We start from the raw sequence: 26,116 nt of genomic DNA on the forward strand, positions 1-26,116 counted from the left end.
ATCAACTTTGTTTATGTTTAAGGTCGAATACTCCAATGTACTAGACGAAATATCACGATTTACTTTTAGTAAGAGAAGTGCTAACTGTTGATCCCTATAGCCAGCCGAAGGGAAGTAGGGAGAGAGCGAGACTGTTGGAAGAAATTGCCTCGAACCTGAGTGCAGTGTCTGAGCCCCGTTTCTCAGTTTCTTTGAGGTCTGTAAGAGACCGTGTAAACCGGGTTCTAATAAAGAAACACAAAAGAAAGGCTGCAGAAGAAAGCAAAGCCAGTGGAATAGCAGTTGATGAGCCTTCAGAGTTTGATGCAGCAATTAAAGAAATATGTGAGAAAGCTGAGGGTGCAGAGAGAAATCAGCAAATGATATCAGTGGAAAGAAAAGCCAGTGCAGAGAAAGAGAAAAAGCAAGTGGAGGATATTAGAGCCAAGGCTTTGGAGAAAGTTGGAGCAACAAGAAAAAGAGTGGTTGGTGATGAGGTTAGTGAAGAGCCCGAGAAAAAAGAGAAAAGAACAAGGAGATCTGCTGCAGAGACCATGGTATATCTGAGGGAGAAGTAAGAAAAAGAATTTAAAATCAGGCAAGAAGAGCTAGAACTTAAAGAAAAGGAACAGTGTGCCCAAGCAAAGCAGCAAGAGGAAATGATACAGCAACTGATCCATCAACAGGAGCAGCAGCGAACAATGTTTGCTAACCTCCAGCACCAGCAACATCAGCAGCTTCAACAGCTAAGCCAGATGCAAATTACTATAATGCAGCAACAACAACAACAGAACCAGGCACTAGTGGCTGTGCTGCAAGAGCTTGCCAAGAAGCAGTAGACAGAATAAAAACATGTTAAGTTTAGTTTAACTTTATTGCTTATTACGAATCAACTTAACGGCCTGTTCCCAGTTGGCTTGTTAGCTCAATTGGTAGAGCGCTGCACTAGTATCGCAGAGGTCAGTGGTTCCAATCCCGTACAGGCCTAACTATTTTCAGGTCTGATTTTCGCTATTGCTTAAATAGCGCTATCTACTGCGAGGATAGTGCATCATATGTATCTAATACCGCAGTACAGAATATATGAACTTCATATATTTCATTGTATCTCATTTATCACTTTCACGGGTTTATTACGAATCAACTTAACGGCCTGCTCCCAGTTGGCTTGTTAGCTCAATTGGTAGAGCGCTGCACTAGTATCGCAGAGGTCAGTGGTTCCAATCCCGTACAGGCCTAATTTTTTTCAGGTCTGATTTTTGCTATTGCTCAAATAGCGCTATCTACTGCGAGGATCGTGTATCATATGTATCTAATACCGCAGTACAAAATACGAATCAACTTAACGGCCTGTTCCCAGTTGGCTTGTTAGCTCAATTGGTAGAGTGCTGCACTAGTATCGCAGAGGTCAGTGGTTCCAATCCCGTACAGGCCTAACTTTTTTCAGGTCTGATTTTCGCTACTGCTTAAATAGCGCTATCTACTGCGAGGATAGTGCATCATATGTATCTAATACCGCTGTACAAAATATATGAACTTCATATATTTCATTGTATCTCATTTATCACTTTCACGGGTTTATTACGAATCAACTTAACGGCCTGCTCCCAGCTAGCTTGTTAGCTCAATTGGTAGAGCGCTGCACTAGTATCGCAGAGGTCAGTGGTTCGAATCCCGTACAGACCTAATTATTTTCAGGTCTGATTTTCGCTATTGCTTAAATAGCGCTATCTACTGCGAGGATCGTGCATCATATGTATCTAATACCGCAGTACAAAATATATGAACTTCATATATTTCATTGTATCTCATTTATCACTTTCACGGGTTTATTACGAATCAACTTAACGGCCTGCTCCCAGTTGGCTTGTTAGCTCAATTGGTAGAGCGCTGCACTAGTATCGCAGAGGTCAGTGGTTCCAATCCCGTACAGGCCTAATTATTTTCAGGTCTGATTTTCGCTATTGCTTAAAAAGCGCTATCTACTGCGAGGATCGTGCATCATATGTATCTAATATCGCAGTACAAAATATATGAACTTCATATATTTCATTGTATCTCATTTATCACTTTCACGGGTTTATTACGAATCAGCTTAACGGCATGCTCCCAGTTGGCTTGTTAGCTCAATTGGTAGAGCGCTGCACTAGTATCGCAGAGTTTAGTGGTTGGAATCCCGTACAGGCCTAATTTCTTTCAGGTCTGATTTTCGCCATTGCTTAAATAGCGCTATCTACTGCGAGGATCGTGCATCATATGTAAAGGTTATTATAAACAAGAAACAAAAAAAAATACTGCTTTTTCATTAAGCAAAACGAAAAAGTAACTTTCAACTGAGCCGTAATCAATTATCGCCACGCATCGTACGGACCTCGAAATGCAAGGTTTCCTTGTGGATTTTGCGGCGCGTTTCCAACTGCACACGATCTGTCTCTAGCTTGAGCTTAAGATAAATAAGCAACATTTGCTAGTACACGCGAATAAACAATATGATAATGATAGCTAAATGATTCCACTTCGCTTTTGTTGGCCTGGATTAGTGAATTAGATGATCATTGACATTTATGCAGATATTTTTTTTTGGCCTTGCCGACTTTTGGTTTTAAAGTGGCTTGTTTTGCTAACCGAGCTCGATTCTCACGGAGCCAAAAGGGCTGAAGGAACAAGCAAATCCATATAAATTGCGTCTTTAAGGTGTCTGGTTGCAAAAAAACTAAGTTTTACAACTCCGTTGAGAGGTCTCGTTGGCTGTAGTTCTTGGTTCCTGTAAAAATTTCATTAGAATTTCACGTTGTTCGAACAGTAAACAAAGAAAAAGGTTTGTCATGGGGGTTTTAATTCGCAAATAATGAATTCTATTGATTACACGTGATATTGCACTAAGAAAACTGAGAACCCTCTCACAATAGGTTAATTTACTGAACGACAGTGCCGCCGCAGTGATCTGTTTTCAAACAGTAAAAGATGGTTACAAAATTAGGGGGACACTTCATTGCCCTAAGAAGTGCAGATTCCGTCATCTCTCACTTTCAGATCTGGTGTTAGTTGTCAAACTTTATTTTCCGTATTTCTGAAGGAAATAAAAAAGAAAGCGTTCATTGTGCTCAGATTAAAAGCCTGTCTTTGTCGCTTGCAATCTGTATGCCTCCTAAATTGCTCTTATGGACAAATAGCAGGTATTAAAGCGAGGGAGATCAGATCTTTATTTCGCAATTGTGGGCTTTAGCCGCTTTTTGAAGAAAAGTCAGTAAAACGGAAAAATAATTCCAATTTTACTTTCCTTTCATTTTGTTTTAGAGTTACCTCCATCTAAAATTAACACTAAAGATAACCTAGCAATTTCTGATTTTGGGGAGGCGAAATAGAAATTAGCGTTCGTCTAACTCATGGAAACCAATTAAAAAAGCCGAACAGAACGCGATAATTCAAGAATCATGAACTGATTGAGCAAAAAAAAAAAAACCAACAAAAAACTGAATGACTAACAGCCTTACTAATGGCCGTCTGTAGCATTGGTATTGACCCCTCAAGGCTAACAAAGCGTCAGCTTAGCTTTTCACCTAAGAGGGCTTAATCAAACAGAAATACACATTTGTGGATAAGAGAAGTCAAAAGGGAACAGTGACTCCTCCAACGTCTGCCTCACCAAGGAACAATCACACGCTTTAACGTTAGCCGGACATGGTGAACGCACGATCGCTTTCATTTAGACGTGCAAGTCAATAATCAGTACTGTGTACTAATTACCATTTGGGGGATAAAAAAATCTTTTGTGACCAGCAGGCTGGTCTTAAATCTGGCGAAAAGAGAAAGATCGCGTTCTTTTTTTGAGTTTCACCCGAGGTTTTTGTACTGCGGAAAGTTTTGTTTTGTTTTCTACTTACTGGCGTTATTCGCCCCGGCAAAGGACTCCCAAGCATAACTAGGTGGTTGAACAGTACGCCAATACCAGCAGTTACAGTTATCGATCTTGTTCCTTTTCTGTTGTTTTGAACTAAACTGGCTGGTTGTCTGGTGAAAATTGGTGGTAACGCGTCGTGAATTCTTCTGGGGGGTAGGTGTAAAACTTTGGGATAATCGCAGACGACAGAGCAAAAACTAATTGTTGCACCCTAATTTACGTGCCTGAATGCATTCGAAAAATCCATATCAAGGAAGTAAGAGAGGAGTGGGTCTTGACATTCTAATTGTTTTCATTTCATAGGTCTCCCTTGTATGTAAACACAGCAAACAAAAACTAGCTTTTCAGGGCCAGGAACCAACGGGCGTCTCGAGAGACGGGCAAAGCAAAGGCGATAAAAGTATGTAACGCCATTTTTGCGCTAAGAGCCTATGGCTGTTTAGTGGCTATCGGAGTTCTAATTCTCCGCATCGATCCCTTGTATTTTAATTGCTAAGAGTTTGGTGTGTCATCGAGGAAAGTTCCTTGTCTTTCTCCTCCTCTTTCTCCTCGTCAACCCTCTGCTTAGTAAGACATCCACATCGAGATATAGTTTAATCAAATATGGGATAAGCAATACTTAAGGAGCCGTGTCCGTCTTTTTCTCTCACAAAAGATTTACCCTCAAGATAGAGGGTCTCCAAATAACTGTTGGTTAGGTTGATTAAGAAGAAGTAGAAAGTATGTAAGAGGGAAAACGAGAATTTCAGACTGAAAAAGCTTAATATCGAGAAAGTTAACGTTGGTTACAAACATGGCACACGAAATTCTCTAAGATGCACAGACTTCCTCAACGAGTTCATTTTATTTTGAAGACGCTCAGCTCTACAATTGGGAATCACTTCTTTTCTTGCGTTTTAAATTGGCAAACGATCATTTAAACTAAGAAAGCTGCCTCTGCGAACAATCAGTGTCTTAAGATGAGATGTAATCAACTGCTGGTAGATAACTGCTATGAACAAAGCACTGGCCTAGAAAAAGCATGGCATAAAGTATAAACAATAAAAAAGTTCGACAAAAAGTTTGGATACAAAAGCCACTTTGACCCAACTGGCAGAGCTAGAGACAAATTAGAGAGACAAGGTATTTGCCTGAGTTGTGGGTTAGGTTTACAGATTCTTGCTAGGAAACCGCATTAAGATTTTCCGGGAACATGTGATTACTGGAAGATTTCGATCTAGGAAAAACACAAGACAAATGAGTAATTAGTAGACATGCGAGAAGAAATGGAGTCAAACAGGCATAAAGGGACTATCAAATCATCCTTGCCTGTTTTCTTTATTTTTTCTTACCAGGTTTAATCCAGTCCAAAATGCATGTACTGTTTTTTCAGTCCTCTGGTCTGTGAGGTGGGTTTCCACAAGGCTGTACCATTTTCTATCACACAAATTGCATGATTTTATTGGCAAACTGACAATGTTATTTATCTAACATTTATATCAAAGTGCATTAAGCTAAAGAGCAATACGGTCAATACAGTGAGAATGTGATGTAATTTATAAAAGTCATGGTATTGTAGGGGTTATAACTGCAGGTCAACCAAAATTCAGTGTTACAAATGAAAACCTTCTGATCAATACTTTAGAAGCTGCACTATTGGACTAGCCTGCAGCAAAAGTGCATTTTAGAGGGACAGTGATCAGCATCTCTGCGAGAGGTTTTCTTGCCATCGTGAACTTTTTATGCAAAACTATGGTGGAAAGAGTAATAAATTTCTTCATTCATGACAAACATTCAGCATTGGTTCAAGATTTGTGACATAAAAGTCCACTAAATACTTAACTTAGACACTTACCTCTAGAAGGTTGAATTTTGTTCTGGCTCGTGTTTCATTCTCAACCAAAGCAAAGTAATCCAGTAGATTATAGTGGCCAATATATGAAGCTGCACTATCTCTGTGCTGGTTCACTAGCCACTCACTGACAAAATCAAAACAAACACAATGTTAAATAAAAACATGGACAAGAACAATACTGCATCTCCGTGATTGGGATAAGATCAGAGATGCCAACCTGAGATCTATAATTTGGAGATTTTTTCCTACGCCACCACAGCATCACCTCCAAACTAACAGACTGGTGCCTCCCCCCCCCTCCCCCCCCATTAAATCATTCTCCCTTCCCAGAAAACAGAGAAAGCTTTTGTTTAGTTTCTGTCAAGATATGGTTGCATAACAAATTTTTTGAGAAACTGCAAGAGTTTCAAAAAGCAAAATGTTTTTGATTTGAGTAAATCTGGGATGCCATGTTAGCCTACAGCTGAGCAAAGTCTTTGAAAGCCAGTCCATTGCTTTTATCCTGGAGATTTGGCAGACCATATGGGAGAGCAAGAGATTCCCAGATAATCTGGGAGAATTAGCATGCATGAGAGATGCCAGGAAATAGATTTTCAATCTCAGTTCTGTATCAACCACATATTGACAACAACACTTGATTGATCAAAACAATCTTTAGCAATAAATGAAAAGACTGACAATTTAGTTGTGTCTGAATGGCCAGTGCCAACATACTTTGATTGTACTGAAACAAGGAAGAAAGTTTGCTAAACGGTATAATTTTACCATGTGGTCCTTCCTGGCAAGCTTTACTATCTTAACGCATCCACCAGGCACACCAACAGCAGAATGATCACCCTTTGTCGACGAAAGCAGAGATTGAAACTGTCATTTTCAACTCTAAGTTTAATGATGCGATACGTAGGTAAAAAATATGCGGAAATATGATTGATGCGAGCGACACACCACAAGGTATTTAGTTCTTTGTTTAAAAAGGTAACTAAAAAATGATTATCAAATTATAGACTCTGGTGATTATGATTTAATAATGCCAGTAACAGTGCAGTATACTTAATTATGATCAATAATTTGTTACGCATAAGCATGCTTACAATGTTCAAGTTGACTGTGAATGTTGTATCTATCTGTCTGCAAGATAAAATGACAAAAATCTTACTTTAAATTACAAATAAATTATTTGGCGAGTTAAATAGTTATTCGATGAGTTATCTTTCCTTGACTATAACCAAACCGACCTCGTTTTCGAACGTTTTGAGTCCTAAAACAAGAATTAAACTCACCATTTTAACGCGGCTTTCAAATCATAGGTCCAGCACCTCTTGTACGAGATCAAGTTTGACCTTCTTGGTATTACTGAGACCCACCTTAACTCAAGTGTGTCAGACGATTGGATCAGAATTTCTGGATATAAATTCGTGAGGAGGGATCGCGGTTCCTGTGGAGGTGGTATTCTGATATATTTCAAAGAAGATCTTACTGTGTACCCTTCTGTTTCTTGGGAAAGACCAAATTTAGAAGCATCATGGCTGAACATCACCATGAGATCTCAATCCTTCCTTGTTGGCTGTGTCTAAAGACCACCCAATGACTCCTCCTTTTTCGACTCTTTCAGAGACCTGATTTCTGATATCTGGCTGAAAAGAAAAAATGTAATACTTGTTGGCGACTTCAACTCTGATATGTTGCACAAACCTAACAATAGGGAATCCGAATATGGAAAACGCCTATGAGGGATTCTGTGTAGCTGTGGACTAAAGAACATTATCAACAGCCCAACCCGTATTACTGTCACCTCCAAGTCACTTATTGACCTCGTGATCACTAGTCAACCCTCAAAAATCCAAACCTCTGGCTCCATCGACCTGGGTATCTCTGACCACAACCTAATATTCGCAGTCTTCAAAGTTACAAGAGGTAATGCAAAACCCAAAGTTATCCCAATCAGGAATTATAAATCACTAGACACAAGGCAACTTAAAAGTGACTTCGACCGGGCTCCCTGGCATATAACTAGTTTATTCGACGACATCGATGACAGTGTAGATGCTTGGCAATGTCTATACAATGAAATATTACATCACCACCTACCCCCACGAGATGCTAAAATAAGAGATAAGTCTCTTCCTTGGATCAACACCTCCATCAGGAAAGAAATAAACAAAAGATACAAGCTCCTTAAAAAGGCAAAGTCATCAGGCAACCCCGAATTATGGGGTCTCTACAAACAGAAGCGATATGAGGTTAAGAAATGCTGAGGCTGATTATTGGCAAAAATTATTCAATGAAGCTACTGATTCTAATGAATATTGGAAATTGACCAACCAAGTCTTGAGGAAACACAAAGTTAAAAACATTGGTCCAATCTGTGATCACAACGAGGAGATAATAACCCATGATTTAGCAACACGATCTCCTTCCCGAATGAAGCATTATCATAACTTCTCAAATGTGACAAAATGAAGTATAATCATTCAACATCGAGATGACCGTGAGGCCGGTGAACCCTGGGTACCAGATCTATTGAGAGATGATTTTCCCGGGTGATTTCGATTGCTTCGGTGCTGTCGTAGGTGCCTTATTCGGTCACTTGTGTTCGCTTTCCTCGCTTTTTTCGGGCTATCATTTTGATTCATGGCGTCCGCTGTCATGGAAGGTAAGTAAACATTGTTTTCGTATAATAAGTTATGAATTACTCAGACATTAGATGCTGGTGAATATTCATGAGTACGTGATTGCGAATGATACATATATTTTTCAAGCATTCCAATTTTCCAATTAACATTCAGCTTTAAGGTTCTCAACAAAATGTAAGTTTAGAGTGCCCTGGTAAATGCTAGAGAAATACATAAAATTCTCAAGTGCTTAAATTGTAGTCGACGGTTTTATCTGCGGGCTTCTTCTCGACTGGGGTCGCCAAAATAGCCGCCGCAAAAATTACACTGAGGTTGTCAACGTTATGGCTTCTGTATTCTTTGAACATATTTTCGAATTTTTGTTTGATCAGTAGTCCATATGTTTTCTATAAATATATAGAATACCATCTCCTTTTAAGCGCGGCCGATACTTCGGCGTCATTCGTACGCTAATAGTTGCACACGTGGGAAAGCTGTCAATTTGAGTTCGCACTGTCTCACTTACAACTGATAGCAAGGGGTTCAAAGTTAATTAAATAAAAGGCCATGAGCTAATATATTGTTTTCATCAATGCAATTTCCATCTTTCTCTACCCTGATGTATGAGGGGTAGGGCTATGTTTGCCAATATTTTCAATAAAGGCTGAAAGTTTCAAAAGAAACTGTGTTGCTGCGTTGGTGGGGGTAACAAGGGTAATTTGGTTATATCAGCAAAGTTGAAATTGTAAATTGGCCACTGTAACGAGTAAAAAAGCTGACGTTTCTAGCCTTGGCCCTTTGTCAGAGCGAATGACAAAGGGCTGATGCTCGAAACGTCAACTTTTTTAGTCATTACAGTGGCCAATTTACAATTCAACAACATAGTTAATATAACCAAATATTTTCAATACCCACAATTCCTCTATTCGCCCCGATGAAGGGCTAACGCTCGAAACGTCACCTTTTATAATTGTAATGGTGGCCAATTTACCATTTCAACTTTGTTGATATATTCAAATTACTAAAGAATGGACAGTTGGTCGAGAAGGTGTTTCTTTTTCACACTGTTTAAAAAGATACACAGATTTTATTAAAAAGTTGGACCTGAAAATTTGACCTTGTTCATTTGTTTTGTCTTGTCTATAAAATTGGGCGATAGATATAGAATCGAATGGGGTATATTTAGTAAATAAACCCCTTCGGGTTGCTGGTATGTCAGCTGATAATGTCCGCAGCTGAGAGATTATCCGAAAAATGAATATTTGGCCGCGAAGCAAATATTCGCTCCGACGAAGGGCTAACGCTCGAAACGTCAGCTTTTGGAATCGTTACGGTGGCCAATTTACCACTTCAACTTTGTTGATATATCCAAATTTTTTCGTTACTCCCACCAACGCAGCCCCAAACAGTTTCTTTCGAAACTATCAGCCTTTGTTATTTAAGTAAATCAAATGATACCGTTAGAGGCCAGTACTTATTCTTTTGACCACTGACACCCTAACACCAGTGTGCATATTTTCCACACTGTTCTCTATACATTTACCATTGTATTGACAAGGAGCATTTGTCCGAACATCAAGAGCTTCTTAAGTGGATGGTCGCTTCCCGTATTTTCAGCAGTAATAACGTAAACAGAAATAGATGCTTGTCAGTGTTAAGGGTTAGAGGGCTAACACAGTATCTTTAGCCTGTACTATTCTCTCAATTCAAGTTCGAAAGCAGTCCTGTATTGCAATGGTTTTTCTTTACATCGTTCTGTGATTGGTCAAGTAAAGTAACAGCACTCTCTCCACCAATCAGATGCAAACTGCAACCGAGCGCAACCTGGCAACTACTCGTGCTTTCCGGCGCTTTGCCTCTCACCTTTGCGCCTCCTGAGTGGGGGTGGGTGATATCCTGTATAGCACCCCTTTGGGAGCAGTTGCCTGCCCTTGCTGCGGTTTCAAATCACTGGTGAAAAGATGCGTGGCGAAACCAAAATTACAGTTCTGAAAATAAAAAAAATAAAAAAAAATACACTCGCCGTCATATACCACTTCCACTTGTCTGTTAATCCGCGTTTTTAGTCTGATTAGGAGCCACAAAAAACAATAATTGGTGAACACGATTGGTGTGACAGAATAGCTTTATTGTCTACCGCCAGTTAATAAAAAATCAAACCATTAAAGGGAGGAAGGTAGAAATAACAAGACACATTCAGTCTTTCGCCACTTTGCATCTGGCCGCATGTCTAAATTGTGTAGAAATGTTGCTAAAGCACTAACTTATAGATTCGCGTCAAATATCTTCTCCAGGTGTGCTTATCAGCCCGGCAGTCTCAATGACATACCCGGAGAAGAAGTCACTCTGAATAAAATACCTGTCTCGAGAACACACAGATAATGTCATCAGTGATGGAGTCTCTGTTTATGTTCAAAAGAGAGCTGGCATCGTAAACGATCTACAGAGAAGCAGAACAAATGTCAGTCTGTACAGAAAAACAGACGAATAAAGGCTAAAAGTTTCTAAAGAGACTGTGGTGCTGCGTTGGTGGGGGTAACAAGGTAATTTGGTTATATCAACTAAGTTGAAATTGTAAATTGGCCACCGTAACGAATAAAAAAGCTGACGTTTCGAGCGTTAGCCCTTCGTCAGAGCGAATGGAGGAATTGTGGATTATATGTGGGTTTATATGCAAAAAGCAGACCTACGCCATTGGTGGGAACATGGCGACGAGAAAAACACGAATAAATTAGTGGAATGAAAAGCGTACAGAAAAACGTTGCGTTTAGTACGTCGCTGTCTCAGAAGACCCTTCCATAACAGGTGCCCAATCAGAAAAGAGTGAGATGACACTGCTTCGGTTTGACGACAATCTAACCCTGTAATGTTTAAAAGGAGGGAAGAAGTAACCTCTTTCCAAGGACCTCTCTCCTTCCCCCTCCCCTCCCCCTCCCCCCAACCCGTTTTCCCTCTGCACTGAAGCGAGAAGGAGAGAGAGTAGAGGTAAGAAAAGGAGAGAAAAGAACCTGGAAACGAGATTGACAGTAACAGGCTTCGACTCACGTTTCCATTGTAGTGCGATACTCCAAAACACGAACTTTCGGAATCTGGATCGAAAAAACTGAAACGAAGGAAACATCTCAGAAAGTACAAAGTTTCTGATTGACTATTCCCGTACCGGTTTGGAATCTGACCACCTTCCGTATCGAACTATACAAACACATTATATAATTTTGATCCTCTCCTTTAAATTCTGTCCAAAATACAGTTCTCCATCATTCAAAGTTGCTATTGAACATCAATTAACCTTTTTAAACTTACCAATTGCTGTCTTTATGCTGTCCCTTAACTTTTTGTAAGAAATTCTGGTAGCTTCCTCTGTAAGAAATATTTAGCCTTGTTGATACTTTCACAACATTATCATTTCACGTACAATCTTCGCTGTAAATCCATAACTTTCTGAACAGTTCTTCATTGCGTTGGATTGATCATTAACAATTTTTCTTTTACCATTTATTACACATAGACAGTTTTAAAAAGAACCGTTGCTCATATATTGTTGATACATATACCTTTTTACTCGTTTTCCCAGCATGATAGAAACGCGTCACAGGTTTTCCCGCCTTAGCACTAACAGTTGGAAGGATTAATTTTTTTTGTTTTTTGGTTTTTTCATGAATTTTTTGTTGTTATTATACCTGTTTGAACAGGTTTCCACTGAGTGTCGAAAAACCAAATCCAAAGTAATCTTAGCTACCAATCAGAACAAGGGTTTACATCATAATTAGCCAATGAGAACTCAAAGCGCGGGAGAATTGCGAATGTACAAGTCACGATTGTTTTTAGTTTACCATCTAATTGGTTGAAGGAATTTTGTGAGTTTTCTGGACCAATCACAGAGCGAAGTTAAGTAAAACCAAAGGAATCCTAAATGTTTTTAATAACCAACTGAAAATTACTCTATACGTGTACGAATAAGAAAAGTGGAAAAGACAACGATTCTGACAGAATGCAACAAAGCTAGACCTGCACTATTTACGGAAAGATTTTTCCAAAAAAACAGGGGTTGCAAAACGTGATCACGCCTTACCTTGCGAATAGGCTTTCTTTATCCAACATTGTCAAAATTCCAGCACGCTATAATAAAGAATCACAAGAAATCAAAACCTAACAACTTTAAAGTCTACCTACTATGGCAAGTTGTAATCATAACAGTTCTGCATATTAGATATTAAGAATTTTTTGATAGCGCGATTAACAGCTTATAGGGTGGCTTTCACTAAAGTACACTGTACATGACTACTGCTAAACAGAACAAAGGTCAACTTCAAAAGGAGCCAATGAGAACTCAAGACAGATACACGCAAATGACCACAAGCGCGGGAAAACACGGACGATCATGACACGGTTCCTCTAGGTCTTGCATCTGATTGGTTAACAAAATGGCGAGAGTTTCATGGACCAATGACAGGGAGCAGAGGGCGCTTCAAGCGTAGGAAAACGCAAACAACCAACACGCAATTTGTTTCATTTCTGCATCTAATTGGCTAGGAAAATGGCGAGAGATTCCTCGACCAATTATAGAGAGCAAAACCAATGTATTCCCGAATAGCTTTCAACATTCTTGTTAAACGTTTTGGAAATTTCTCTCAGGCTTGGATACGTACCTGGCAAGTGAGTAGCTCAATACACAGAGCGTTATCAAAATAATCCACTCCAAAATCTGAAAGAACACCTTCTTCCCTGTAGCATGAGGAGAGTTAAAAAAAAAAGCACTTATGTCAAACTTTCCTTGTATTCTCCCTCGCGAATAAATCTCGAGTAAACAAAAAAAAAACAAGTGCGAAGTAATACCTGCTGTACTCTTCTCTACTCTTGAATATGTGAGTGTTGTAGAAATGTTGTAATGTTTCAGAGCACAGATTCACGCAGAGCTGTTCCAGATGATTTACCTATGACAGAAAAAGGGGCCAAAACACAACAATGAATGGGTACCAGAATTGCTAACACGTCTATTCTGTTAGATAGATAAGGGCATGTTTCTCTAAAAAAAAACAAAACAAAACAAAACAAAACAAAAAAAACAACAACGACAAAAAAACACCTCCGAGACCATGACACTTACAAAGATTCTTCGTCTCAGCGATGGTGACAGGAAAAGGACGGGCTACTCTGGTAACAAAAAGAGGGACGGATAGGGGAGACATCCTCTTACAGGTACAAAACTTGTTGGGAAAAAACACTGAAGTTTGTAGCTTTCATGTTAAACATACCTAGTGCATTTCTTGACTTATTGACAGTAATTAGTCTATGTCATACCTCGCTGTTTTCAAAGCCAAACATATCAATGATGCCGACGAGTCCAGAGGCTCCGTTGGTGAACTGGAAACTACCATCAAGGCTGGGAGTGGATGGGGGAGTAATCACTGACAAAATATTGAACAAGATGGAAAATAAATTGGAGGTAGTGAGTCAACCCTTAATTACAAGAAAATAATCCTTTATTCACCATAATCACAAAAAGTTATAACAAAAATTATGATAAAATGCTTGAAAATCGAAAAAAATGTGTTAAAATGTCTCATAAAAATGTAAGAAAAACTAGAGGATACACACTATGATAACGATAATTCACTCTAATCCTCAAAAATAGTTACAAAAAAATTAAGATAAAATCCTTAAAAATCGAAAAATACATGAAAATCTCGACTAACAAATTATTAAAAAAAAAAAACAAAAAAAAGAAACCAACAAATGGCAGCCTCTGAACCTTGAATATCTAGGTCTACATTAGTCAACCCTTAAGAGTTTTATGCTAAAAAAAAAAAAAATCAGAAAATGTTAACTCACTGATTCACTGATGTACGTCTGGAGAAATCCATAAACCTTCTCGCCTCTTAAAATAATTTTTTTTTCGGAATGAGCCAAACAAATTTCTATCAGCAGGCTTAACAACTGCATGATACTCTTGTTGTTCTCGAAAGAAATGCATGCTACCAGCTGAATAACAAGAGGATGAATATATTGCTCCAGTCTTCTCAAAAGAAAAAAATGAGGTTACACTCTAGCCGAAGAAGTTTATTTACTTGCAAACAAATTGCACAAGGTTCCAAAAAAATCATTTTAAAATCAACATTTTAAATTTTACAATACCAGGAAATGATGCCATCAGCAAACCGTTGCTGGAGGTTACTGGACTTTTACCCAGTGACCCTGTTGATCCTTGAGAAGTCAATGCAGCCCGTAATGACTCATGAGATCCTTGGGGCGACACTGATATCATACTTGCTGGTCTCTTATAGCTGTTGACTCGCCGCACAATAGCAGCTACTGTCCTGCAGTATAGTGCCTTGGCAAGACAGTCTCTGTTTGAATTTGCCTAACAAAAGGGAATCAAATGACCCTTTGAGTCAGTCCTGCATGGAGAAGTGGATTGGAAGAGTTGAAAGTAATTTGAAGCTAATGGAATTTTGGAGTTTTTCTGTACACAACAAATTAGACCCCATTTTACTCTCAACTTAGCATACTAAGCAACACTGCACAATCCAGTCTTCCATTTTTTTCACTGTTTATCTACATTCATATTTAGGTATACCACAAATTTCCACTTGTTCACCACCTTAGTTAGTGGACATTGTCACTCAGTTACACAGTCACCTAAACTTTGATCAACTTACAGTAACAGAGTCACACAGTGATCTAAGAATCTGTCCTCTCACATTCTTCGTTTTTGTAGTCAGACCTCTGTACAATGAAACCCCAGAAACACCAAGAAGAGCTGCAACAGCTTTGATTTCTGTCAAAAAAATAAAAAAGAATTATTATTTTCAACCCTTTAATATCATAATTGAGACCCTTCATTTGATGAGTGGATTATTCCCTGATACAGTCAAACCTGTGTTGAATAGTCACCCGACCACTTAATATTAAAGTGATTAAGGGAACAAAATTTGGGACTTTGACAACTGACTGTTTAATACAGGGTGTCAGCTTAAAATGGTTCCGCTTAATACAGGTTTGACTATACTTGAATTATTTCACCTACCATTATTTCCCTTGACATCAAGTTCGAGACCTTCACTGTCAACAAACTCTACATTTCCAAGCAAAAGAATTGCCACTAAAATTCTGAGAACATCCACAAATGGGATGCCTAATGAGGCCAGAGCTTCCTGTGGAAAAAAGAAAAATCCATCAACGTGGAAAAAATGCTTAATCATATCATGGAAAACCAAGACTCAAAGATCCATGGCAGACGAACAGAGTACAATATCATTCAGTAAGAGTTAAAATGAACAGTAATAGATGATTGAAAAGTTACCCTCCATCTCTCAAATTTAGCTCTGAAGACCTCCTCGTCTTCACTGTACGGAATAGGACTGCCACTCAGGTAGGACAAAGAGTGTACACTATAGCCTTGAAGATGAAGCTTCACTAAAAAATATGAAGGGCAAAAGCGCAAGTTAAGGCAGCCCAATGTTCCACAACCAGTGGAACTGCTTCTCCTTAGTGTAAGTCTATTTGAGGCAAACTGAAAGTTTGGTCTTGAATGAAGAAGTAAAAAATTTGGGGAGTGTCTTGCCTGTGAACACGATACAAGAATGCCTTCATTGGCATGAAGGTGATTGTAAATAATTGAAAATACAACAGACATGGGCAGAGTTCAAATTGATGCTATATAAATAATTTCATAAACAATCATCTTAAGGGAAGACACCTTTGATTTAAAATCAGTCTCTATACAGCTGTACCTGCATGCTTTCATACGACAAAGGACCTAATGGTAAATTCAATAAACTTGTCATGCATTTGTCTTTTAAAGGGACCAAAGATGAATTTCCACTTATAACATGAACACATGTTCAAGCAGAATTGAACATGTGTTGATGATAACTTATGCAAGTAGATGTATTGCATAAGTTAACACCAAAACACTTGTTCCCAAGTGATGAATGAGACGTATGGTATACTGTCGTTAAGAAACCGTAGGCGATTTCTTCGCTTTCAACTTATTTTTAAAATTGTGTACAATTACAAATGTCCCTGAACATTTGGTTTCTTATTTGCCAAAATGCTCGAGCCTTCGAACAAGAACACTGAAAGATGAACACCTATTAAATCTTCCACAAATTCAAATCAAATATTTATAATTTTTTTATTTCAATGTGATAAGCGTGATCATAATTGTTCTGTTCAATAGTAACTAATTTTTTTTTAACATAGTTTTAACATAGTTATATTGTATATATGTATGTATATATATAATTTTCCATTTTAATATTTTTAATAGTTTTATATTTGCTGCACATGTATTAAAGCCAGTGGTTCCTCATGGAATTGCTGACACATTTTTTGCAGGGTAAATAAAGTTTATTATAATTATTATAATTATTAAAATCTCAGACCTAAAATTCTAAGAAATGTACAGCCAACAGTGTGGAAAACTGTTATTGGTATTTAGATCTTGGTGGTGAAAGGGTTAAACAAAAATATATTTGAAACACGGCTTCAATACAGAACCTCTTTCCTCCTGGGTGATCCCATATAACAGCTGATAGAATATATGAAAATTTCTTTCCTTGTCTGGTGGATGTACAACTCTTGTCTGTAAAGACAAAAGGTTAGCACTCAGGGTTTTTGCAAAGGAAATGGTTTGCCAGTTCATATAAAAATGAGCCAACTCAAAGACAATCCTGATAACAACATTTTTCCCAATCTCAGGTTGGAACAAGAGTTGTAATACCTCTGACCTGTCCCTTACTCCCTGCACACTCTTAATGAAGTGTTCGCAACATAAGGGTTGAAGTGCAAGATGGCTTTGATCATAAGCATAAACTAGAAACTCGATTAAGATTTCCAAGGGTAAATTCTTTCTTCATTCAGAACACTTTGCAGATACTTACAGAATCAAGGAGATAGCACTGGATTTTGGTTCTTGATATCAAACCATCAGACAAATGGAATTCAAAAAGAGTTCCCTAGGATGTCAAGAAACACAATCAGCAAATTAATATTATTCAAACAAAAAAAAAATTGAATATGGAAGAAATAAAACACACTAGCAGTAAAATTCTGATAGTAAAATCATACCATCCTGGAGGAATCTGAGTTTGCTGTGGTCTTTGCATTTCCTAAAGATTGTATCACAGCAACAGAGGCAAGAAAATGCTGATGAATAAAACAGAGTGGACAATCACTATCAAAGGACAATGAACTCAGATATGATCTAAGCTCTCTAAATTAACATTCTTAGCATTGGACAGCTCTATTTATGGCCTGTAATCATTGCATTGCCAAGTTAACTTCCTTTCTTTTACTCAGATCTAGATATGAAGATGTTCAATAGATAATATTATGGCCAAATCCTCCGATCTGTAAATTATCATTTATTCCTGACGTTAATATTGCTGTTGCCCAGGAGGCTGATTTCATAAAGTAGATGACCTCAGTCACAGACACGTTCCTCCTTGTTATCATAAAAATTACCCACTGGATCTTCAGCACTGTAGTGGATGTTTCTATAAATAAATCCTAACCTTACTGATATCAGAATCTAGTCCTCCCCCAGCCTATTCTAACAGATGATGGACGAGAGCCTGGGCTGTAAACGTCTTGCCACTGCCTCCACTCCCGCTGAAGAAAAAAAAAACAAACAAACTCTACCCTTCAACTCTCAGAAGTGATTCACATGTAACTTCTCCCAACAATATCCTATACATTATCCAGCAAACAGGTAGTGAGAATATTCAAATTATCAGGTAGATGTTATCTTGATCTAACTCCAAATTCTCCTAAGAAATTTATAGGGCTCCTAGAGGGGAGATTTAATAATCAGATCTTGGCAATCAAAGGGTTAATCCCTTTTTATTTTACATGAGGAAGGTGTATTATTAACCTCTTGCCCAGTCCAGTGCACTGTTTGCTGGATTAATTAGGAGGTCCAGGCAAAGATATTCAATATTTTGGTTTGATGCAGTTTATCTCTACTGCAGCTAGTAGTGATCAAAGATTGGTGAAGTGTTTTTTTAATTAATATGTTTTCTCGTCATTAGGAAATGTCAATGTTGTTCTCAATTTCGAGACTGAGACTGCTCTGTATGGTGTTGTTAAAAATTTACAGGGAAGAAATATAAACATCTACCTTAGAACAATAACTTGTGGAACACTGGAATAGGCCAACCTCCTTGTCACTCTTTGAATAACTGTCTGTAGTCTTTGATTATCGGAGAAGCTCTGAGGCAGGCCTGTCTTTGACTGAGTTTGATCAAATGAATTAATGGCAATCATCACAGAACCTAAATGAGTCTGAGAAATGAAAAACCGCCTCCCGGTTAGCTCAATTGGTTAAGTGCTGGACTGTTGTGTGGGAGGTCAAGGGTTCAAACCCCAGCCGGACCAACACTCAGGGTCTTAAAATAACTGAGGAGAATGTGCTACCTTTCTATAACATCAAGAAATGGATAGACATTCTAGTCTTCTCGGATAAGGACAAATAAACCGAAGGTCCCATCTCCTGCATCTATTAATTAGTTAATTTGGTTAGGCAGGGGACGTTAAAGAACCCACTCATGAGATTACTGTGATGTGGTCTGGCCTGTTTATTGGGAATTGGGGGGAGGGGGCATCTGTTAGATTTGCCTTTATTTGATGGTAAACTGCTTAGCAGTCTGGTAAAAGTCCCCTGTACAGTGTTGGAAAGCGCCATGAGCTCAGGATATGAGCGCTATATAAATAAAAGTTATTATTATTATTATTATTAAAAAAAAGAGAAAATGGATTAGGAAAAAAACTTTGAGGTCATCTATCTCTTTCCCTTATTCAAGGCTAGATGAGTGATTTTCAAACTTTTTTAGTTTCTCCTAGCATCCCAACTGAGTTATTACACTGGAAAGCATGTAAAAAAGAGTAGTCTATCAGTTTAATAAATAAACTTTAGTTTTTTATGGGTATATCTGTGCAATAAATGATAGCTTAGTTTCAGTTATTTGACAACGATTAATATATCTTGGATATTCAAAACCTTGAGCACCACAAAATGTAAATAGCAAATCATATTGATTTCCCAGATATGAAACCTACAATCTGCATTTCTGAACACAAACCTGAGAAAACAGATGAATTTAGAGATTATACAGAAAAGATTCAAAAAGCAAATGAAACCAGTCTTGATCAAACAGACTAATCACTGACCAAACTAACACTATATAAAGTTTTTAAACAAAACATTTTATCAATCAAACTCAGAAAATAAAGAAAACAAGAAATATCCCCAGAATTTCACTGCCTTATCAGGAGAGTTAACTGATAACAGAGTAACTGACCCGTGAGAAACAGCAAATTAATGAGTCTACGGTGTGTGTGCATTTGCAAAATGATTCTGGTTAGAAAAAAAATTATTAAAGATACCTTGTTCTGTCCGGTAGAGGTGGAGAAGTGTGTCCTTGCTGTGGTTTTAGAACCCTGTGCACATTCAAACACATTAAAGTTGGTAAATGACGCATTGAAGTCATTATCAGTGAATGCTACCTTGAGTTTTATGCCACCTCAGAATGGCCACAAGCACTTAGTTAATCATTACTGCTACTGTTCTGGCTACATCATACCTACAGAAAAAATTCAGATGCATGCCCAAGAAAATCAAGTTTTAACATAATATTTAAAGAGAACTATACGTTTGCCAATTGCTCCCACACAAACTAACCTAATGTTCCAAGTTTTTCTCTTCTTCTCTTCCTTTGGTTCAGGTTTTGGCTTCACCTCTGAATTGGCAGTTTGTGTCACAGAGCTTGAAATTAAAAAATTAAGGACTATAAACAATTAGACAAAAACAATGTTGTCTTTAAAATGGCAATGTTATTTGAATTCTCAATCAAAATAATTCTATAATCATGGTAAGGATACCTGTCCAATCCTTCCTGTCTTCTCTGTATTGCCCGTAAAGTGACAGCAGATAGTTTTGATTGACCTATCCAGCTCTGATTATGTCAAAAAATGAAGAAAATATGATTTGTTAATACAGGTTTGTAAGATTAAACCAATGCTTCAGTGAAAGTGGATGATAAAATAGGGAAGGACCACTTCACTTCCATTTTCTTATCAATAAAGAGCTGTAAAAAAACTGAGAACAGCATACAAGACAATTTTTTTCCTAAATTTGTTATAAGCTGTTATTCAGTTAAAAGCCAATCTATCTTGTTCAACTCCAAATGCATCATGCCACTTGTTCAAATACTCCACCTTCTCCAACTTCACACTCGCAAGGGAGTTCTGTTAATAATTAAGACTATCATTGTCATAAGGTTTCACTGCATCAACAAATAAGAAAAATGCTTTAAACAGTTCTCACTAACCCTGGTGTTTCTACACTTAGCTTCTTTAGTTCTTGCTAGTTCCCTGGAATGGGCTATGTAGGACATTCTCTCCTTCACAGATATCTTAAAGAACACGTCATGTAGACTACCTCTTGCTATCCTTAGCTATAATAAAGGAAAGGTAGTTTTCATTTTCAAAAAGACTTTCCAAACCAGAACTTTAATCATGGAAGCAAAAAGAGGGGGCAGAAAAGTAGTTCACTCAATTGGAACTCAAACATAAGTGCCCACAATGAGATGGCCAGGGAAATCTCCCCAAAATTTGTCAATTAATTCAGTTGAAGTGAAACATACATGGCCCTCAACATTCTCTTTGAGCATCTTTTCCTGGACAGACTGTGTCTCTTCTTTACATATATCTTCCAAGACATCTCTGGTGTCCTGTAAAAGCAAAGCTGATGTTAATATACTACTAATAATTGTGCTGAGTTGATTGTACTCATTGTCATGCTTTCCCATTTAAAAATAAAGTACAAGTTCTTAAAAAAGCTTCCTTACCTTGACTGTCTTTATCAGGCCTTGTACTTTGTCAGTTGTCATCAACAATCTTGTTAGAAATCCTTTGGCATGGGCTGAGAGTTTGGCAAATTTATCCCTTCCATTGTACACAAACTAAGGAATGTAATACAAACTGTCTGAGACCCAAAGTGACTCTACAAAATTGATTCCTCCCAGATATTGTACAGAAAGAATTTATCATATGAAAATAAACTGACTGGACTCAATTCTTTGGGAGATGATTAAAATCTCAAAGTGATATAGAAAAATTGGAGAACTGGAATTTTCCATAAAGTAAAGCAGATTTCACCCTAGCCTCACTTCCACAGAGCAGAATTATTAAGTCTTGGTAAGAACATTTTTCCAAAGCATTAAGATCAAAAGAATGCCAAAATGAAGAAACAAAACCAAAAGAGGTGCAACAAATATCTAGTGCAAACAAGGCAAGATGGTTGAAATTTCAGCAAATGAGCAGACACAATAATACATAGACAACCACTCCATTAACTAAAGATGACTCAACTACAGGTATCAAGGCTGCAAATAACTAATGGACAGTCGCCGGTCACGTTGTCCGGTCAAACATGCTTTTGCTCGGACACTACCCGTTTTTGGCCGGTCAAATTTTAACAGTCCGAACTCTTGTGATAGTGAACCCAGATTGCACAGTAATCCTTTTACAACTAAAAAACAACTGAATCCAAGTCGGTCTGACAATAAAAATTACAAGTCAATAATTTTACTACTCTTTACTGCAGAAGCAGCCTTGCATTGAGTACGTGGAATGGTTATGCAAGATAAAACCGCAATTGTCCGTTTTACTTTACATCTGGCAAAATCACTTATAATTAATAATTACACTCAAAGCCCTTTTTTTTAAAGTTACAGTTGTTAATTTTTTTTTAGAGTAAAAGAGTAGTCGGAATCTCCAGGTTTTGGGCCTTTTGCTCGCTTTTTGCACTTTGCAACAAATGCTACTTGGAGTATTCTCGATGCAACAAGATTATTCTTCGTGAGGGTGCTTTCTGATCATTCAATCGATCAAACAATCAATCACTTTATTGAAGAGTAAATGATGGTATCTAGCCAAAGGTAAAACCCTCTACTAACTGGAAACACTTAAATAAAGTAAATAAAATAACGGCAGACATGGTGATTTGCGGTCGCGACAGGACTTGATGACATCGCGGAAATTTCCAACTGCCGGGAATTTCTCAACCACTAATTTGTCTACTTTTATATTGGTTTTTTTTTCTTTTGGAAACATGACTGTGTCCCTTGTGATTAGCAAATGGTTAAAAATTAAAAATTTCTTTGAACGAGTCGGTAAAGGACCGGACAAGATGTCCGGCAAACCAAGGATTTGTCCGATCAGTACCCAATTTTGACCAGACATTGTCCATTGACCGGCCGTTATTTGCAGCCCTGGGTATCTTGAAATGGAATTGTCATCAAGTTTAAATATCACAGTTGATATGTCCAATATAGAAGTTAACAATACCCTATCATCCACTTCTTGTGGGAAGATCTTGGGATCCATCTGTGTAATGAAAGGATTCATGTGTTTCTGCTCACTTTTTCTTCTAACCGTAACACCACCAAGAATATTCTCAGCAACAGTGTTGTGTCTGTTTCCTCTTAAAGCTTCCTCTCCAACATGGTTCTCTTTATCAGAAGATGATTCAGGTTCAACATTGTCTTCATCGCGGTTATCAAAATCAAGATTCTCTCCACTTAGCTCCAAAATAGAGTACATTTCACCTGGATGCATTGAAATAGGTCTACGCAGGGGTGCTTTTCCTGGTCTGTGATAATCCGCAGATGATCTGTCAGTAACTGTATCTTTTTCTGATTCCTCAAGGAGTGCCTGTGTCAAGTCTGATTGCTTTGTCAAAGGTACAGAACTAGACTGTCGTCTCCCTGTTGAAGGGTGTTGGCTGTGGCTATAAAATGAAGCATGGGTATGCTCAAAATCAATTCCTTGTCCCCTTTTTTGTTTTCGGAGCCTTTTCAGCTCCTGTTGCCTCAGAGCATCTAGTTGCTTTTGTTTCTCCTCAAGCAGTTTTTGTCTCAGTTTTTCCAAATTTGCCAGAGTTTTATCTTGGTCTTGGACAACTGTTATATTTCTAGCTTTTTGTTTCTCAGACTCTTGTTTTTCTGAAACTGTCTTTGAGTCAGTCTGACGGTTTGTTATTTGCCTTGTGGATGGCAACCCTGTCTGGTCTTCAGAGTTTTTGTCATGGAATCCAATGCTCTTAGCCGTTAAATCTCTACTCTGTTTAATGGAAGATCTTGTGGGCTGAGATTCTATAAAAGATGATCGTATAGCTGTGGCACTGTAATCTATAGAGTAAAATAATACTAACAATAATCCTCTGACTTAAAAATTTAATGAATTGTTGTTTGACTTACATTACTTACTGTACTCATGGATGAAAAAATTACGTCCAATAATTTAAAAAAAATGTATTTAACTATTCCAATTTTAGTTTTTTCTTTATTAGATAAACATCTATTTTTTTTTTACTGTTGCTGTTACCCTCTACAGGAGCACATGGTACTCTGAGCGAACACTCTGGCACAGCCACCAACTTTATCAATATTGTGATAATTGTCATAATTTATTTAATACTAATTCACACACACAACCCACAATTCCCCTATTTGCTCCGACTAAGGACTAACGGTCGAAACGTCAGCTTTTATAATTGTAACAGTGGCCAATTTACCATTTCAACTTTGTTGATATCTTCAAATTATTTCGTTACCCCCACCGACGCAGCCCCAAACAGTTTCTTTAGAAACTATCAGCCTTTATTCATTAAGTTTTTACAGTCCTCTAAGTAATGTCACCATAAGAGGTAACTGCATAGGTTATAATACAATTCTTAAAAGAAATGTTTAAGTTGATATGAAGTTATAATATTCACACTGTTTCTGAAAATGCAACATTGTTGAACACTTTCTTATCAAATCATAGATGCCATGCCTTACAAAATTGAAAACACATAACAGCAGCACATGTAGTAGTTTAAGTAAATTAGCTTTATGACAAAAAGGGGAAAAGCAATTAAAAATAATTCCCTTAAAATCTCACCCGAGGCTGCCACAGACAAAACAGTAGATGCAAGTGAATCAGACACTTGCCCACTCTTCTCTGGAAACAATGCAGTGGAGCCTCGCAAAGTAATGTCTGATTCATCTTCAGGATAACTCAATCCATTAGAAGTAACATAGAGTTTTGGAAATGGTCTTTTGAACTCAAAGGTTTCCTCATTTTGGGTAGAGCTAAATGGGAAATCTTTTCTTGCAAATTCTCTATGCAAACTTGTAACTTCTTCTCTGGAATTCCCATTTCTTGGCAGCTGGCCATGGTATTTGTATGTTTCTCTTTGATTTGTAGAGTTAGTATTTGTAGATTCTGATAAATAATCCATTTGGCTGTTCACTCTGCTTGGTTGCTCATTATAAATGCTGCTTTCAGTCCAATCTCGCAGTGATGAATCGAACTGTAATCGTTTTGAATTTCTTTCATTACCAGAACTAGCATCCCAGGAATATCTTCTGTCAAAGTTGGTTTCAAATAAAGTAGATTGCATATTATCGAGATGTAAAGTTCGGCTTCCTGTCTCATCGTTTTCAGTAGTATGTGTCCTCTTTCTCAAATCTTGATCATCAAATTGAGCTTCAGTTGACTTCTTCAAATCCCTTTGTTTCTTAAAAAACAAAACAATCATTATCCTCATTAAAATACTGATTAAAAGTAACAGTCTGCAGTTGATTCTTTTTGTTTCCTTTGAAAAGTGACTTCATCACAAGAATGATTATTGCAGTAAATTGTTATAAATTAGAAACTACCTCTTTCAGGGAATATGCTCTATATTCTGTATTTGTTAGCAATGTTTTCCTTACGGTTAAAGAGCTAGTTTTTTTTGTCATATATCTCACCTGAATCCTATCTGTGACAGACATGACTTGTAAGAGTAGATCTGAGTACCTCTCTGTTCTTCTTTCAAACATTTTGGCTTCACATTTGACTGCCTCTCTTCTATACTGACGCATTTCAGCTCGTTCTTTCTCTGTAAGCTAAAAAACATCAATTTAAAGAAATAATAATTCAAATAATACTCACTAATACATAATTAGACATGTTTAATTTTAAAACTGAAAGGCTGCTGTTTATAACTTGTGTACTGTGGAGAATTGTTTAAAATTTGATTAAGGAAACAAATTTAAGCATAAAACTGCATCTACAACATCCGAGTGCAGGAGCGAGTGGTGAGTTTCGGTGCGATTACCGATTCAAAAGAGCATGGAGAGAGCTAAGGAAAACAGAATACGAGTACATCTGTATTTACAAACTAAATTTATTTGGCGATGACGCCAAAACATTGTGTCAACATTTAAGCTCGCAACAGAAAGTAAATCGGATTTGAGGTTTACGGCTCCAAATGTTTTCTTTCTATAACGACTATAGCACTCAAAATCCTACCAGAGGTGGTGGAAGGTCCATGCCATTGAATGACAGTATCGATTTGCGCGATTTCGTCGAAAAACGAGCGTTGTTTGCAAACCATTTGTCTGGCTGTTCAGTGCTTGTTTGTTCAAAGAACTCACGCAAACAAGATGGCATCTCCACTGAATGTTTTTCCTGAAAAAAAAAATGTTCAGTAGCGTTAGACTCGAAGTGCTTATTCCAAGTATTGCGTTAAGAAACTTTGCTGAATCATGGGGAAGCCAAGACAGAAAGAGAAATGCAGAAGGACTGTGTACCTGGAGTTCCCGCGCCATTTGAACCCAAGACCAATCTGCGGTAAGTCCATATAAGAGCAACGACCTGGGTTCGAGCAAAAACGGACCTTGTCTCACCTGTGGGGGAGGGAGGATATGGTTTGCTTAAAGAATACATCAAAATAAACAAGCTTTAGAAAAACACTAT

General features: G+C 37.8%; 3 protein-coding genes and 1 pseudogene across 5 annotated transcripts; 1 reads left to right on the top strand and 3 right to left on the bottom strand.

The window, feature by feature from the left end:
- The first annotated feature begins 35 nt into the window (after positions 1 to 35).
- On the top strand, positions 36 to 838 carry LOC148725979 (uncharacterized; annotated as a pseudogene).
- Positions 839 to 4,709: 3,871 nt separating this feature from the next.
- Positions 4,710 to 7,144, bottom strand: LOC148725980 (splicing factor 3B subunit 5-like). The gene is made up of 6 exons (XM_088730134.1): positions 6,995 to 7,144; positions 6,806 to 6,842; positions 6,393 to 6,438; positions 5,715 to 5,838; positions 5,212 to 5,296; positions 4,710 to 5,096 (listed from the first exon to the last, which is right to left on the bottom strand). Exons 1-5 carry the CDS (start codon positions 6,995 to 6,997, stop codon positions 5,249 to 5,251), a joined length of 258 nt encoding a protein of 85 aa, XP_088586260.1. The 5' UTR covers positions 6,998 to 7,144; the 3' UTR covers positions 4,710 to 5,096; positions 5,212 to 5,248.
- LOC111332480 (unconventional myosin-X-like) lies at positions 5,715 to 18,607 on the bottom strand. 3 transcript variants are annotated; one of them, XM_088730130.1, is made up of 21 exons: positions 18,450 to 18,607; positions 17,845 to 17,941; positions 17,399 to 17,476; positions 17,212 to 17,286; positions 16,829 to 16,913; positions 15,630 to 15,742; positions 15,354 to 15,480; positions 14,986 to 15,104; positions 14,462 to 14,687; positions 13,628 to 13,734; positions 13,163 to 13,260; positions 12,976 to 13,051; positions 12,399 to 12,445; positions 11,630 to 11,686; positions 11,372 to 11,429; positions 10,686 to 10,766; positions 10,190 to 10,314; positions 7,199 to 7,348; positions 6,806 to 6,842; positions 6,480 to 6,551; positions 5,715 to 5,838 (listed from the first exon to the last, which is right to left on the bottom strand). In XM_088730130.1, the coding sequence occupies exons 3-18, from the start codon at positions 17,399 to 17,401 to the stop codon at positions 7,285 to 7,287; spliced, it is 1,461 nt and encodes a 486-aa protein (XP_088586256.1). In that variant the 5' UTR covers positions 17,402 to 17,476; positions 17,845 to 17,941; positions 18,450 to 18,607; the 3' UTR covers positions 5,715 to 5,838; positions 6,480 to 6,551; positions 6,806 to 6,842; positions 7,199 to 7,284. The 3 variants fall into 3 exon arrangements, with proteins under 3 accessions (XP_088586256.1, XP_088586258.1, XP_088586257.1); XM_088730132.1 differs by lacking the exons at positions 5,715 to 5,838; positions 6,480 to 6,551; positions 6,806 to 6,842 and adding an exon at positions 7,803 to 7,851 and having other exon boundaries at positions 7,201 to 7,348; XM_088730131.1 differs by lacking the exons at positions 5,715 to 5,838; positions 6,480 to 6,551; positions 6,806 to 6,842 and having other exon boundaries at positions 7,201 to 7,851.
- Positions 18,608 to 24,946: 6,339 nt separating this feature from the next.
- Positions 24,947 to 26,084, bottom strand: LOC148725981 (uncharacterized). Its single transcript, XM_088730133.1, has 3 exons — positions 25,951 to 26,084; positions 25,670 to 25,828; positions 24,947 to 25,263 (listed from the first exon to the last, which is right to left on the bottom strand). The coding sequence occupies exons 1-3, from the start codon at positions 25,966 to 25,968 to the stop codon at positions 25,018 to 25,020; spliced, it is 423 nt and encodes a 140-aa protein (XP_088586259.1). The 5' UTR covers positions 25,969 to 26,084; the 3' UTR covers positions 24,947 to 25,017.
- Between the last annotated feature and the right edge of the window lie 32 nt (positions 26,085 to 26,116).

The sequence above is a fragment of the Stylophora pistillata genome, chromosome 8, assembly GCF_964205215.1.
Source record: "Stylophora pistillata chromosome 8, jaStyPist1.2, whole genome shotgun sequence".
Lineage (NCBI taxonomy): Eukaryota > Metazoa > Cnidaria > Anthozoa > Scleractinia > Pocilloporidae > Stylophora > Stylophora pistillata.

Coding starts and splice junctions, on each gene's coding strand:
- LOC148725981 (XM_088730133.1), bottom strand. Junction 25,264..25,669: donor TGGACCTTCCACCACCTCTG/GTAGGATTTTGA, acceptor GATGTTTTTTAG/CTTACAGAGAAAGAACGAGC.
- LOC148725980 (XM_088730134.1), bottom strand. Junction 6,439..6,805: donor TCACAGTCAACTTGAACATT/GTAAGCATGCTT, acceptor TCCTTGTTTCAG/TACAATCAAAGTATGTTGGC. Junction 5,839..6,392: donor CATTCAGACACAACTAAATT/GTCAGTCTTTTC, acceptor TGATTTTGTCAG/TGAGTGGCTAGTGAACCAGC.
- LOC111332480 (XM_088730130.1), bottom strand. Junction 15,743..16,828: donor GATCACCCAGGAGGAAAGAG/GTTCTGTATTGA, acceptor CATATTTTTTAG/TGAAGCTTCATCTTCAAGGC. Junction 15,481..15,629: donor CTAAATTTGAGAGATGGAGG/GTAACTTTTCAA, acceptor TTTTTTCCACAG/GAAGCTCTGGCCTCATTAGG.